Consider the following 15,566-nt stretch of genomic DNA (forward strand, 5'->3'; position numbering starts at 1 on the left):
TACAGTGTGATAAATGTGTTTTTACTACCTTTTCAAACCACACAATTATGTGTATATAATGTTTTAGCAAAATTTTGATTTTATAATCTAAGTAAAATAAAAATTGAATTTTTTTTTTAATGGTTAAATCAGTGTATGACTGATTTTATGAAAATGCATAATTTGGGTTTTGCTTGCCACACTTTATATTGCCCAATAAGAGCACAGAAAGCGGCTCATGAAAGTAGAAGAGTTGGATAACTGGCTGGCAGCCAGTACAAAATGACTTTTTAAACCACTACAATGTGATTGCCATAACAATGGTTATGAAACAATGTGGTACCCAAGGCTTGTAAGGGGCTGTATGGTGGTACATAATGCCCCCTCTAGCTCTGAAGTACATAGAATGCTGTGATGCAATACAATCCCTCATCGTCTGCAATATGTTTAAGCTAATGATACCAGGAAGAATAGCGCCATAGTGCAAATCTGGTAACATGCATGTGTCTCCCAAAGAAATAATAGAAATTGGCTCAATGTACCTCTATGGGGGTCTTGTAGAATAAAGGAACTATTAATTTTATAGTGTACAGGAATCCTTGGTTTGCATAAATGCAGTTTCCTTAAGATGACAGGACATCTGAAGATGCATGTTTCATTCTATAGTGACTGGTTTGCTTGGCTGAGCATCTTATGAATTTTCAATGGGATTGGAGTAAGCCACATCTAGTGGATGGCTAGCTCTCCTGAGAAGAAATGGATCAAAGGTTAAAAATCAACATGCCCAATCCTCCTTTTAATCTGATATCTGTCAGGGAAGAATCTGGAGGGAGAACCCAACCCCTGTACACACAAGATCTTTAGCTGGTCCCACTGAAATAGTTTGGTTTGGCCAACATTGCGCTAATGCATATGAAAATCAGATTATATGGGCAGCTCCAAGTAAAATCCTTAGCCTTTCACAGGTAGCCAAAATGTACGTAATTTAAAACTCAAAATGAGGCAATTTCATGTTTATAGTCAGGACAGAATGCTTCTTAATGAAGTCCTCGGAGCTGATAAAGTGCCTGTTCAGCAAGTCGCAATTTTGCATGGTGTCCACGGCAGATGTGTAAGCAATCCACAATTCTGTTCATCATAAAACAGACCTTGTGTTCTGTATTATAGGGTTATTGGAGCTACATGTGCCATTGTATCATTAGTGCTGCCATCAGGGCTGTGGAGTCTGTAAGCCAAACCTCCGACTCCTCAATTTCCATGACTACGACTCCGACTCCCTCATACATGGCTCATGTTTAAATGATAAATTTACTGTAGCACAGATTCATCTCAGCTTAAAGTCTACACCCTTATATCCGGAATAGAACATTTCATAACTTTCCCAAATTCTTATGGAAAAAATATTCCTCACAAACTGCATTGAACTACTGTACCCAATTTATTATATATTTTAGGAGTTGGAGTCAGTCCATTTTATACCGACTCCACCAAAATGGGCTCCGACTCCACAGCCCTGGCTGACATCTGGTGACAAATACAATTTGCATGGATTAATGAGAATAAACCTGTGCTACAGTATCTGGCCCATAGCTTATAGGCACGGTTTACCATAAAGCTGCATATCTGCTTTCACATTTAAGCCAATTTCATAGAGTGCACTTTCAGAATGTTTTTTTTTTTTTATGAATAGCCTTTTATGTCCATTATATAAAGTATTCAGCAGTTTTAGAAGTTTTCATAGCTTTTCCCTTTGCATTTGAAATAGAATTTTCTGTGTGCTCTTCCTTTTCCTTCCATCAGCTCCCCCTCCATAGGCCTTTATAGGTATTGCATACAGATTTGTAGACAGATTTGAGCTTCTTTTGTTTTTTTTAATTTTGAGTCCATGATCAGTGGAAAAAAACTTCTTTGTCTTTTAAGATGTATTACAAAGCTTCTTATCTTCACTAGTACTATTGATTTATGGGAAAAAAGTGTAGTTACTATTTAACTTCACGCATCTGCTAGTAAGATACCACAATGGCACTTGTCTCAAAGCCCCTTTTTAATCCTGGCTGCTTCTGCCCTTATCTGTGCTAGTTCTGGCTCCATACATTCGTGTGCAGCTGTAATACAAGGTCCACACATGGGCCCTAATATTACCTCTTTATGTCTAATCGGATTTGTGGTATCTCTCTTAATCCATGTGTAAATAACTTTTCTTTTCTACAAGCATTGCTTCTGAGGAAGGTTATCTATTCCTGTATATCAGCAGATGGAGGCTGTGCAGCTCTTTACCAGTGATCCCTATGGCTTTGCTCTTGTTAGTGTGCACTAAATAGACTTTTCCTGTTGGGTTATGTCACAGATATGTGCGGGGCAAAAGTAGTATCAGCGGTTCTAAATATCACTCAATCCCAAATCTTCATGCTTGCCAACTTCACTCATTCCACAGTGATAATCTTATATTTCTGCAAGATGGCATCTTATGCATGAATAAATCCAAGTAGCTGGTGCCAAATGTGCCCAGGTGATGCGTGCCTTGGCGGACCCCAACGAGCCTCTCTGCCCTGGCATATGGATACAGGAATGAGGATGTAAAATGAACCTTTACAGAGTTTTGCTATGATTGTTTTGGGGGAAGGGTGCACTCAGGAAAGTGTGATCATTGACTGGCTACATTCTTTCTCTACTTTTTGGAAAGTTTACTTTTAACTGTAGCAGACAACATAAGATCACATCAATAGTAGTAAAGTAAGGAAACAATGAGATTAATAATCCCTGACAAACTATTTTAAACTGTAGTGTTCTGGCCAAAGAGACAAGTTTGTTCTGGCCGGCTTCGAGTACAGACTGCAGGCGTTAACACCCTCTTGTACTTCTTCCAAGGAATGTTCTGATCTCAGACCGAGGCACATGAAGGATCTCCGCTCTCCAGACTTGGACATTAAAAGGTCAGCAGGAATTAGCAGGAGGGGTGTTCTAGGTTATGCAGGCCTCATGGGGTCTAGTGGATAGTAATGTACCCGGATCTTCAAATAGATATAGAGATGTCCTGAATAGTTTCATAGGGGATGGGGGGGGGGGGGGTCTGTAGCAGGAACAGATCTACCCCATTGCTAAAACTGCTATAGAAAAATTGGTAATCTGGCTAATCTTGCCGTAAGAGGAAAGTACTGGACAGACCAGGGAGATTTATCAGATTTTGTGTCTGTACTCTAGGACACAGCATAGGAGGTTATATAATCTAATCCCGGAGATTCTCTTACTTAGTGATAAATGAGTCAGGGAAATCTGGAGCAAACAGTTATGGGTGTGTGCAGCACTGAGAAAACGTATTCACAATGCTCGGACTGAGAACTATTGATGGAAGTTAATTCCAACAATACAAAGTTGTTGAGACGCGCTACCGGCAATGGCCATTTCACTTCACTCACCGCTTCTATGGTCATGGTGTGTAGCGTGTCTTGCCAATTCGCTCTGTTTTTATCAATTGAAAATAATAAAGACGGAAATCTTGCATATGGTGAGTGCCGCATGTCTCTCCTTCTGTAGTTGGGATTGTCACAAAGATTTTACCAATTGAGATGGAGCACCATCAACACTAAATGTCTTTTTGATGTGTGAAATCCTGGTAGTGTCCCATGCAGTTAGATCACACATGTCAAACTCTGGGCCAAATCTGGCCCTCAGGGTGATTATATTTAGCCCGCAACGCCATATGGAGGACTATGAGGGGCCCATTATTCTGTATGGAGCACTATGAGGGGCCCATTATTCTGTATGGAGGACTATGTGGGGCCAATATGCTGAATGGAGAACTATGTGGGGCCCATTATTCTGTATGGAGGACTATGTGGGGCCATTATACTGTATAGAGGACTATGTGGGGCCCATTATTCTGTATGGAGGACTATATGGGGCCTATTATTCTGAATGGAGGGCTATGTGGGGCCCATTATACTGTGTGGAGGGCTGTATGTACAGTTGGGTCACCATACTTTGCCAGGGGAGTTGGGTTGGGGGGGGGGGGGGGGAGTACAGTGGGGTCATCATACCATACGTGTGGAGGAATTCACTATGGGGGCTATCATATTGTGTTTGGGGGGGCACTTTTGTTGGCATCATACTTTATGGGGGCAATGAAAGGGCATTCTATGGACTTCAAAATGAGGAAAATTACTGTGTAAGGGCTGCAAAGTTGTGAGATATGCTCCTCTGTGACCCCACCGAATATTACATTTTTTTTTTATATATAAATATCAAGCTGGCCCACGACTTTGTCCAAGTTTTTAATTTTGGCCCTCTGTGTATTTGAGTTTGACATCCCTGAGTTAGACAGAAGGGGCAGAAGTACAATGTTTTGTTCTATTTGTTTGGTGTGTAAAGGCCGAAGTTAGGAAGTTTGCTAATATCTGGCCATTCTGTAACTCTGTAGTATACGTCCATCATTTTGGATCTATTTTGATATCTATTTCAATTATTGCTTTTAAATAATTACTTGAAAAACTGTGCCGCCATATCTTGCTTAGCGTGAAAGTCCACCTTTAAACACCATTTTTTTTACAATGGTTTAAGGTCTAGAGCTTCAAATCCCTCTCATATTATTAATTGATAAAATTGGTGGGCGTGCTGGACATTATAGTTTAAAGGGAGTCTATCACCCCCAAAACTTGATCTAAACAGCTTATACAGTCCTATATGGGTCTTGGCTCCTATAAAAATCATCCTTGTATTGGCGTTTTCACTTGCTTAGTTTGTCAGAAAATGCATTTTTTATGCAAATGAGGGAGCTCTGGTGCACCCATGGTGTGGCAAAGTGCTCATTGCACCATTTCACCCACTCAGTTATCATGCTGTGCCACTTCATAGACTAACAACTGCAGTTTCTAGAGTGCTGTGGTCTTTCATTGCTAATAATCATTACATCATTAGCATTATGCCATCATCATGATTATTAAATCATCAATATAGTATAATAACATCATAATGATTTTATCTTTATAACATCATAGTGATATTATAAAATCCTCATGAAATCATTATGACATCATCATTAAGTTATTTTGAAATCATTATAAAATCATCATGAGAACATTGTGATACCATTATGAAGTCATCAATACATCATTATGGCATTATCATGACATCATTAATATAGCATTATGACATCATCATGATATCAACAATATATGGTGACATCATGATGTCATCATGTGACATGATGACACCAATATATCATTATGACAAGGTTATGATATTATCCAAGACATCATCAACATAGTGTTATAACCATCATGATTATGTTATCATACTGACATCATTGTGATATAATAATGACATTATGGCATCATCATACAATTATTGTGATATTATGATATCATCATGACATCATTATCATCATTAATATAGCATTTCAACCTCATCAGATGTCAGGTCATCTACATAGGACAGTTAGTGTCCCATAAGGTGGTATATGTAAGGTGTCCATTGCAAAAGTGTAATGCCATTTGCAGTTGGCATGATTTTGACAAGGAGCGTTCATACTAGTTCATTTACTATCTGAAGTGTATAACTAAATTATTTCCCTCTGGAACCGGAACTAATATATGGCAAGATGTTTTGGTTTCATACTTGGTGCTTCCTCCGATATTCTTGGTTATACTTCTTGATCTTTGCCCATCCTTGGCCTGTCTTTTATATTATTATTATTTATTATTATAGCGCCATTTATTCCATGGCGCTTTACATGTGATAGGGATATACATAGCAAAAACAATTACATAGCCTTAACAAAACGAGTCCGCGACTGGTACAGGAGGAGAGAGGACCCTGCTCACGAGAGCTCACAGTCTACAAGGGATGGGTGAGGATACAGTAGGTGAGGGTAGAGGAGATCATGCAGTAATGTGGTGGGGCGGTGGTTACTGCTGGTTGTAGTCTTGTCGGAAGAGGTAGGTCTTCAGGTTTCTTTTGAAGGCTTCCATTGTAGGCGAGAGTCTGATGTGTTGGGGTAGAGAGTTCCAGAGTAGGGGGGATGCGCGGGAGAAATCTTGTATGCGATTGTGGGAAGAGGAGATAAGAGGGGAGTAGAGAAGGAGATCCTGTGAGGATCGGAGGTTGCGTGCAGGTAAGTACCGGGAGACTAGGTCACAGATATATGGAGGACACAGGTTGTGGATGGCTTTGTATGCCATGATTAGGGTTTTGAACTTGAGTCTCTGGGCAATGAGTAGCCAGTGAAGGGATTGACAGAGGGGAGAGGCTGGGGAATGGCGGGGGGACCGGTGGATTAATCGGGCAGCAGAGTTTAGGATAGATTGGAGGGGTGCGAGAATGTTGGAAGGGAGGCCACAGAGCAGGAGGTTGCATTAGTCAGGGCGAGAGATGATGAGGGCAAGCACTAGTGTTTTTGCAGAGTCTTTGCTGAGGAATGCACGGATCCGGGAGATATTTTTGAGTTTGAGTCGGCAGTAAGTGGAAAGGGCTTGGATGTGTGGTTTGAAGGAGAGATCAGAGTCCAGGGTTACCCCAAGGCAGCGAGCTTGTGGGACTGGGGAGAGTGAACAGCCATTGACGTTAATGGATAGGTCAGATGGGGGATATGAATGAGAGGGTGGAAAGATGATGAACTCTGTTTTATCCATGTTGAGTTTTAGAAATCTGACAGAGAAGAAGGATGAGATGGCGGACAGACATTGTGGGATTTTGGTTAGTAGGGAGGAGATATCGGGTCCAGAGAGGTAGATCTGTGTGTCATCGGCATAGAGGTGATACTGAAAGCCGTAAGTATGCCACTCCTTATCAGTTTTGTACAAGTACTCCCCCCTTGGGTACCATGTTTCTGAATTCCTATCCGTTTGCAGTCAGCTGTTGCTGTCAGACACATGAAGATTTTTTTTTTTTTTTTTTTAAAAACTAATATACCCAATAAGGGCTTCTAAAGTAAAGAACTGACAACCCCTTATACATCATAACCCTGTCTATTCCAGTATAGCGCCTATCTATATTCACTACACTACCAGTGCAATGGTTGTGGGTCCAACATGTGTCTGCTGGCCTATATGTGACAATGTATACTCTGAGTACAGCACTGCAGGGGGTGAGGACACTAAATAGATAACGGTAGGATAATGTCATTTGTGATTTGGATATTTTGATAAATTTTGTCATTTGCTGCATCAATCATGTAAATGCAAAGGATGTGGAGCTTGTCACCCTAGTCATTATGCTCACAAATTAGATCACTGTTGTAGTGTACATCAGATAAGGCACCTACAACCCTGGGGGTGTGAGAGCAAGATACTGAGGGTAACCTCAAGAAGAAGCCAATCTCCATGACTCAGCTGGATGAGACTTCTCAGCTAATTAGATTTCTGTGGTTACTCCAGTCTAATAGAATAAAACAGGTTATAGCAGTTTCTCCATCAATTAGGTGGTCAGTTCCTACAACCAATAATCAGAAGAACAATGCCATGCTAAACAAGTAAGCACAAAGTCATAGGGAACAGTATATCAATGGTCTGCCGTTGTGTGCACCTTCCAAAACCTAAAGCCCCAAAAAATCACATAAAAATGTGCAACATGAACATTATTTGTGTAACGAGATAGACGTGGTGTAGTTCAGGAAGAAGACTTGGAGAAGACCCTGATAGCAATACAAATCGAGGATAGGGCAGCATAGGAAGGAGTTGCAGGGGCCACAGGTGTCTCACTACAGGTGCCACGCTAATTTCTCACGGTGATAACAAAATGGTGATTTGATTCAATCAAACATGAAATACAGACACACATAAATACAGATACCATAACACTGAGTACCAACCCGGTCATTAATAGATTCAACGAAATACTAAATCAGGCAGTGGAATCTATGAGACAGCAAGTTCTTCACCCATTACGCCCCCCAAGGAAGGGTGGATTTTCCCACAGGGAATCTTCTGAAGCAGTCTTTGTTGCCAGGAAGGAACACCTTTACATGCAGCAGTAAACTAATGGACCCTATAGAAAGGTAATGAGGGATGGGGGAAGGGTCCTTAAAAAGTCTTGGGCAACTGAGCATTGTTTAAAAGCAAAAGCAAGAGAAAAAGGGAGTCCAGAAAATTCAACAAAAATGACAAACTTTTATTATAATACATTAAAAACCAATGGTGAGGTTACAAAATGTAATCACTGATGAATAAGTGATAGCAGAAGCTTGGACAGGGTTATATGTAATTATTTAGAAGCTGCTACTTCTATATACAAATGCCAGAAATGTCATTGCACACAATTATATTACAACGTATGGCTTCCCCACCTTGCCAAATCATGAAAACATCATCTATGTACCGCAACCAATATTGCACATGGTCTGTGCCCTGTTCACCTCCATCCCCAAAAATGTGTCTCTCCCAATATCCGAAGAAGAGATTGGCGAATGAAGGCGCCGAGGCTGACACTCTCATTGGCAATTGAAAAACCGGTGATGCAGACTGGCTGGCTATAAATATACGTCACCGGAGTCAGTATACACGTGATGCGAAACGCGCGGTTTTTGGACGGTACTATGGCTAAATACCTGTTCTCTTTTACCTGATATGTTTTATATGCCTACCTTAAACATAAGATACGGTTTACTTTGATGTCATGTACAGTTGAAACCAGAAGTTTCCATACACTATATAAAAAGACACATATTCATGTTTTTCTCAATATCTGACATGAAATCAGAATAAACCTTTCCCGTTTTAGGATAATTAGGATTACCATCATTTTTAATATTTACCAAATGCCAGAATAATGAGAGCGAGAGAATGTTTTAAGACATTTTTATTACTTACTACAAAGTCAAAAGTTTACATACACTAAGATTACTATGCTGATAGATTTTTTGGCAACAATTTTTTTTTAATTCTGATTTCATGTAAGATATTGAGAAAAACATGCATATGTGTCTATTTATATACAGTAGTGTATGTAAACTTCTGGTTTCAACTGTATATAGGAATTGGATAACACCATCCCATACTCCATACGCCAATCATAAGTCATATCTTGTAATATAATTATATGCACTGACATTTCTGGCATTTGTGTATATAGGTAGAAGCTTATAAATAATTACCTATAACCCTAAAGATTGTTTAAAATCAGTAGTATTTTTGTACTTGTCCTTTAAGAGATTGGGAGCCAGTGTTGCAGTGATACTCTGTATCTGTAATGAGCCAATACATTATATCCTACAGCTAGATGACAATATCATTATACAGTGAGCTTACCCTTTTTTTGGATCGCTTCCATCCCCACACAACCATGCATCCTCGACAACCTGCGTAATATGGAAAGACAAACAAACTAGTGACGCCCAAGGTTACCTTACTTATCTTCCAGTTTTCAGCAGGGATTTAGGTGAAAAGTTCCTTTACTTTGACAAAGGGAAACAGTAACAGCATTACGATCAGAGGTTAAAGAGAAGCAGTTCAGGCCCTAATGAAAAATCTGTAACAGCACCACTACCCCAACTATATAACATTTATAATATTAATGTCTTCTAATAGAGCACAGGTCTGTGGGTCTTAACTTCCAGTAAATGTTTTTTTGTATGGATGTAAGTTTAAAGAGGAACAGAATAAGAGAAGATGTATGTTAAAAGGAATCTGTCAGTAGGATCAATCCTCCTAAGCCGTTTATATGGGCATGTAGGTCATAGGAAGCTGAATAAAATGATACCTTGGTATCCGCGATTTGATATCTTATTCCAGAGAAATCCACGTTTTTCTTATATGTAAATGAGCTGTTAATATCTATGGGCTGGACACTGATCTGCCTGAGAATCTGCCTCCAGAGCTTGTTTTAAATAAATGGGGGCATTACCAGTTTGAGACATGTAATGACTGACAGTCTGCTCTCATAATCACACACAGCTCTGCAGTGAGATCACAGCTAACACAGTACAGCAGAGCTAACACAGTACAGCAGAAGTGAACTTTACAGAACTGGACTCATTACAAATACATTTACAGCTTCAGTTCTCTCACACTGTTCCACCTTCCCTCTCAAAGGCAACAAGTATGGGGGGAAGGGCAGTACAGCAGAGCTAATAGCTCTGTGAGAAGACAACTGTAAATGTGCTTGTTGTATTTGCAATGAGACAAGGTTCAACTCTGCTGTATTGTGTTAGTTATAATGAGGAACAGCTCTGCAGCAGAGCTGACAACACTGCGAGAGGAAAAGTGGTGCTGAAAATGTTTGTAAAGAGACAGAGTTCACCTCTGCTGTACTGTGTTAGTTATAATGAGGCACAGCTCTGCAGAAGAGCTGACAGCACTACGAGAGGAAAAGTGCTGCTGCAAATGTTTGTAATGAGACAGAGTTCACCTCTGCTGTACTGTGTTAGATCTTCACTCACTGCAGAGCTGTGTGTGATTATGAGAGCAAAGTGTCAGTCATTACACGTCTCACACTGGTAACGCCCCTTGTTATTTGTCATAAGCTCTTGAGGCAGATTCTCATGCAGATTAGTGTCCGGCCCATAAATCTTAACAGTTTATTTACATATAAGAAAGTGTGGACTTCTCTGGAAGAAGACATCGGATTGCAGATATCAAGGTATCATTTATTCAGCTTTCTAGGTTGATCCTACTGACAGATTCCCTTTAATGCTTAACAACTGGAATTACTATTATAGAAAATATTAATCAGATCTGTGTATGGCCAGAGTGAGAAACTCCATCAAGCAACTATATCTCATGAACCTGGACCCATCTGAGTATAACATAGAGGAGTGCATAATTAATGTAAAAAAGACTTGTCTACCACCGTGTTTCATTTTACAAGCAGCTGGAGTGAAGACTAAAAATAAAAAAAAAATACTTAAATATGAATCCCCTGAATGTTGGTCACCACTGCAACCACTGATTGGCTGCAGCAGTCATGTGCTGACCACACTGGGAGAGGAAGAGAAGAGACCGGTGGGAAACTTGTGTGACAGTATGGAGGACAGTCAGGGGATTGGTAGACGAGTATGTGTTATATTAATTTTAGGGACATTTTGTAAAATAAAAAATAGGTATAGACACTACTTTAATGTGATCAAACACGTTACACTAGAGATGATGGAGAAATTTAACAGCAAAGAGCAGACTGATGGCAAACTGTCTTTGTATAGAACGATGCTCTTTCTTTGAAAGAATATTTTTAGAAAGCTTGATCGTCTTGGTCAGTATGACTGACAGTAACGGCCAATTTGTGCTAAAATGTATATAGTTTAGAGCTGAACAATATAATTCTTAGCACCCTGCTGTGACGTCCAACTTCCTTGGCCAACAACTGAATGCCAACATCCTGGTGTTTACAAGACCCCACAACATCTTGGCGCAAGGCACATGAGACTAAGATGCCAGCATTCGAGTGCAGGCCTAAGAAGTTTACAGGTCCGGCTGCCATGGAGTACCGACGTGGATGCTGGATCGGGGTCCTGCAAACCTTTTAGCTCATCTCTACTATGGATGCATCGAGGAAAAGATTATTTACCAGTCAACGGGATCAATCATCAACCTACTTCTAGAGCGACCATTAAGTTCAGTCAGTTCAGGTTTTATGTAATGTAACTCTTCTAATCTGTTTGCTCCGTTACTGCTGCAATGAATGCTATAGTATTTATACCGAGTTGTGCAAATAATAGTCCTGGTAGTGACAGCATGGCCGGTGTGAGATGAGCGGCTTCCTTTCTTACACACATTTTCTACCAGATTCACTTCTTAGATCCAGAAATACCCAGATTAAGGTGGATAACCCGCGTCTTAACTTTAAGCTGCTCTGGTCTGATCAGGAGGCGGCAGGAGTCCTGACACTTGCTCAGATATACTGCTGGGTGTCACTTTTGCCAGCGATAATTGTATTAAAGTGACAGCAGGACAAGCGCTGTTGCAACGTGTTATACTCTTAAGAGGTTCTTAGAAATGTCATACTTTTAATATCTTTAATAAACAGGGGATAAATAATTATATTTATGTGTACATGGCTATCAGCAATAAAGTTTTCAAAATGAGAGAGATCATTATCAGGAATGTAGGACATTTCTTTTAAGAATGGCAGCTAAACAAGGGGGTGTGTATAGAGGGGAGCGGGCCTCAAAAATAAAAATGAGGCCTGTGTTCTGAGTCGTGCCAACTCTATTTTATTTTTCCTTTCCAACCTGGCATAACTGTTTGCCAATGTTGGGTGTCTATGGAGTGGATAAGCATTATGTCGGCTATACTTACTAATGAGCTGAACCCCCTCTCTCCACAGGCCAAAATGTATGAAGCAGGGTATATACACCCCTATATCTGTCAATGGTCAACCTAGACACTGACAGTCTTCTTCATCGGGAACTTATTGTGCAAGCACCATCCCAGGGAATGGCGACATTACACTAAATCCAAGGTGGGAGAGGCAGGACACTGACAGGAAAGTGACCTAACAATCACTGACAGAAGAGTGACCTATCAATCATTGACAAAAGAGTGACCTATCAATCACTGACAGAAGAGTGACCTATCAATCACTGACAGAGGAGTGACCTATCAATCACTGACAGGAGAGTGACCTATCAATCACTGACAGGAGAGTGTCCTATCAAACACTGACAGGAGAGTGACCTATCAATCACTGACAGGAGAGTGTCCTATCAATCACTGACAGGAGAGTGTCCTATCAATCACTGACAGAAGAGTGACCTATCAATCACTGACAGAGGAGTGACCTATCAATCACTGACAGAGTGACCTATCAATCACTGACAGGATAGTGACCTATCAATCACTGACAGAAGAGTGACCTATCAATCACTGACAGGATAGTGTCCTATCAAACACTGACAGGAGAGTGACCTATCAATCACTGACAGGAGAGTGACCTATCAATCACTGACAGGATAGTGACCTATCAATCACTGACAGAAGAGTGACCTATCAATCACTGACAGGATAGTGTCCTATCAAACACTGACAGGAGAGTGACCTATCAATCACTGACAGGAGAGTGACCTATCAATCACTGACAGGATAGTGACCTATCAATCACTCACAGAAGAGTGACCTATCAATCACTGACAGGATAGTGACCTATCAATCACTCACAGAAGAGTGACCTATCAATCACTGACAGGAGAGTGACCTATCAATCACTGACAGGAGAGTGTCCTATCAATCACTGACAGAAGAGTGACCTATCAATCACTGACAGAGGAGTGACCTATCAATCACTGACAGGAGAGTGACCTATCAATCACTGACAGGAGAGTGACCTATCAATCACTGACAGGATAGTGACCTATCAATCACTGACAGGAGAGTGACCTATCAAACACTGACAGGAGAGTGACCTATCAATCACTGACAGGAGAGTGACCTATCAATCACTGACAGGAGAGTGACCTATCAATCACTGACAGGAGAGTGACCTATCAATCACTGACAGGATAGTGACCTATCAATCACTGACAGGATAGTGACCTATCAATCACTGACAGGAGAGTGACCTATCAATCACTGACAGGATAGTGACCTATCAATCACTGACAGGATAGTGACCTATCAATCACTGACAGGAGAGTGACCTATCAAACACTGACAGGAGAGTGACCTATCAATCACTGACAGGAGAGTGACCTATCAAACACTGACAGGAGAGTGACCTATCAATCACTGACAGGAGAGTGACCTATCAATCACTGACAGGATAGTGACCTATCAATCACTCACAGAAGAGTGACCTATCAATTACTGACAGGATAGTGACCTATCAATCACTCACAGAAGAGTGACCTATCAATCACTGACAGGAGAGTGACCTATCAATCACTGACAGGAGAGTGTCCTATCAATCACTGACAGAAGAGTGACCTATCAATCACTGACAGAGGAGTGACCTATCAATCACTGACAGGAGAGTGACCTATCAATCACTGACAGGATAGTGTCCTATCAAACACTGACAGGAGAGTGACCTATCAATCACTGACAGGAGAGTGACCTATCAATCACTGACAGGATAGTGACCTATCAATCACTGACAGGATAGTGACCTATCAATCACTGACAGGAGAGTGACCTATCAAACACTGACAGGAGAGTGACCTATCAATCACTGACAGGAGAGTGACCTATCAAACACTGACAGGAGAGTGACCTATCAATCACTGACAGGAGAGTGACCTATCAATCACTGACAGGATAGTGACCTATCAATCACTCACAGAAGAGTGACCTATCAATCACTGACAGGATAGTGACCTATCAATCACTCACAGAAGAGTGACCTATCAATCACTGACAGGAGAGTGACCTATCAATCACTGACAGGAGAGTGACCTATCAAACACTGACAGGAGAGTGACCTATCAATCACTGACATGAGAGTGACCTATCAAACACTGACAGGAGAGTGACCTATCAATCACTGACAGGAGAGTGACCTATCAATCACTGACAGGATAGTGACCTATCAATCACTCACAGAAGAGTGACCTATCAATCACTGACAGGATAGTGACCTATCAATCACTCACAGAAGAGTGACCTATCAATCACTGACAGGAGAGTGACCTATCAATCACTGACAGGAGAGTGTCCTATCAATCACTGACAGAAGAGTGACCTATCAATCACTGACAGAGGAGTGACCTATCAATCACTGACAGGAGAGTGACCTATCAATCACTGACAGGATAGTGTCCTATCAAACACTGACAGGAGAGTGACCTATCAATCACTGACAGAAGAGTGACCTATCAATCACTGACAGGATAGTGACCTATCAATCACTGACAGAAGAGTGACCTATCAATCACTGACAGAGGAGTGACCTATCAATCACTGACAGGAGAGTGTCCTATCAATCACTGACAGGAGAGTGTCCTATCAATCACTGACAGAAGAGTGACCTATCAATCACTGACAGGATAGTGATCTATCAATCACTGACAGGAGAGTGACCTATCAATCACTGACAGGAGAGTGACCTATCAATCACTGACAGGATATTGTCCTATCAATCACTGACAGAAGAGTGACCTATCAATCACTGACAGGAGAGTGTCCTATCAATCACTGACAGAAGAGTGACCTATCAATCACTGACAGGATAGTGATCTATCAATCACTCACAGAAGAGTGACCTATCAATCACTGACAGGATAGTGACCTATCAATCACTGACAGGATAGTGACCTATCAATCACTGACAGAAGATTCACCTATCAATCACTGACAGGATAGTGACCTATCAATCACTCACAGAAGAGTGACCTATCAATCACTGACAGGAGAGTGACCTATCAATCACTGACAGGAGAGTGACCTATCAAACACTGACAGGATAGTGACCTATCAATCACTGACAGAAGATTCACCTATCAATCACTGACAGGAGGTTGACCTATCAATCACTGACAGAAGACAGGCAGCGGGATGGGAATAGCCCACCCATTGCTCATGCGGTTCATTGGCATAACGAATCGGCAATACATTTCTCTGAATGGTAAACACAGATTTCAAAATAAAGGTATGGATGTGATCAGGATTACTGTGTATTTAAATAGATAGCCTTAGTGTGGAGTAGAAAAACTTGATGACAAGTTCCGT

The 15,566-nt window shown here is 41.0% G+C and overlaps 1 protein-coding gene across 3 annotated transcripts in view; it reads left to right on the forward strand.

Moving 5' to 3' along the window:
* The first annotated feature begins 2,788 nt into the window (after positions 1-2,788).
* The window catches only part of MLX (MAX dimerization protein MLX), a 52,292-nt gene continuing 39,514 nt past the window's right edge, over positions 2,789-15,566 (forward strand). The window contains exon 1 of one of the 3 annotated variants that reach the window (XM_073683582.1): positions 2,789-2,912. In XM_073683582.1, coding sequence (XP_073539683.1) covers positions 2,875-2,912 — 38 coding nt within the window. In that variant the 5' untranslated portion in view covers positions 2,789-2,874. The remainder of the gene's footprint in view (positions 2,913-15,566) is intronic. The other 2 variants (XM_073683586.1, XM_073683583.1) reach the window with 2 other exon arrangements.

Source organism: Phyllobates terribilis, unplaced genomic scaffold (assembly GCF_046119375.1).
Source record: "Phyllobates terribilis strain yellow unplaced genomic scaffold, ASM4611937v1 Scaffold_5__5_contigs__length_657084704, whole genome shotgun sequence".
Lineage (NCBI taxonomy): Eukaryota > Metazoa > Chordata > Amphibia > Anura > Dendrobatidae > Phyllobates > Phyllobates terribilis.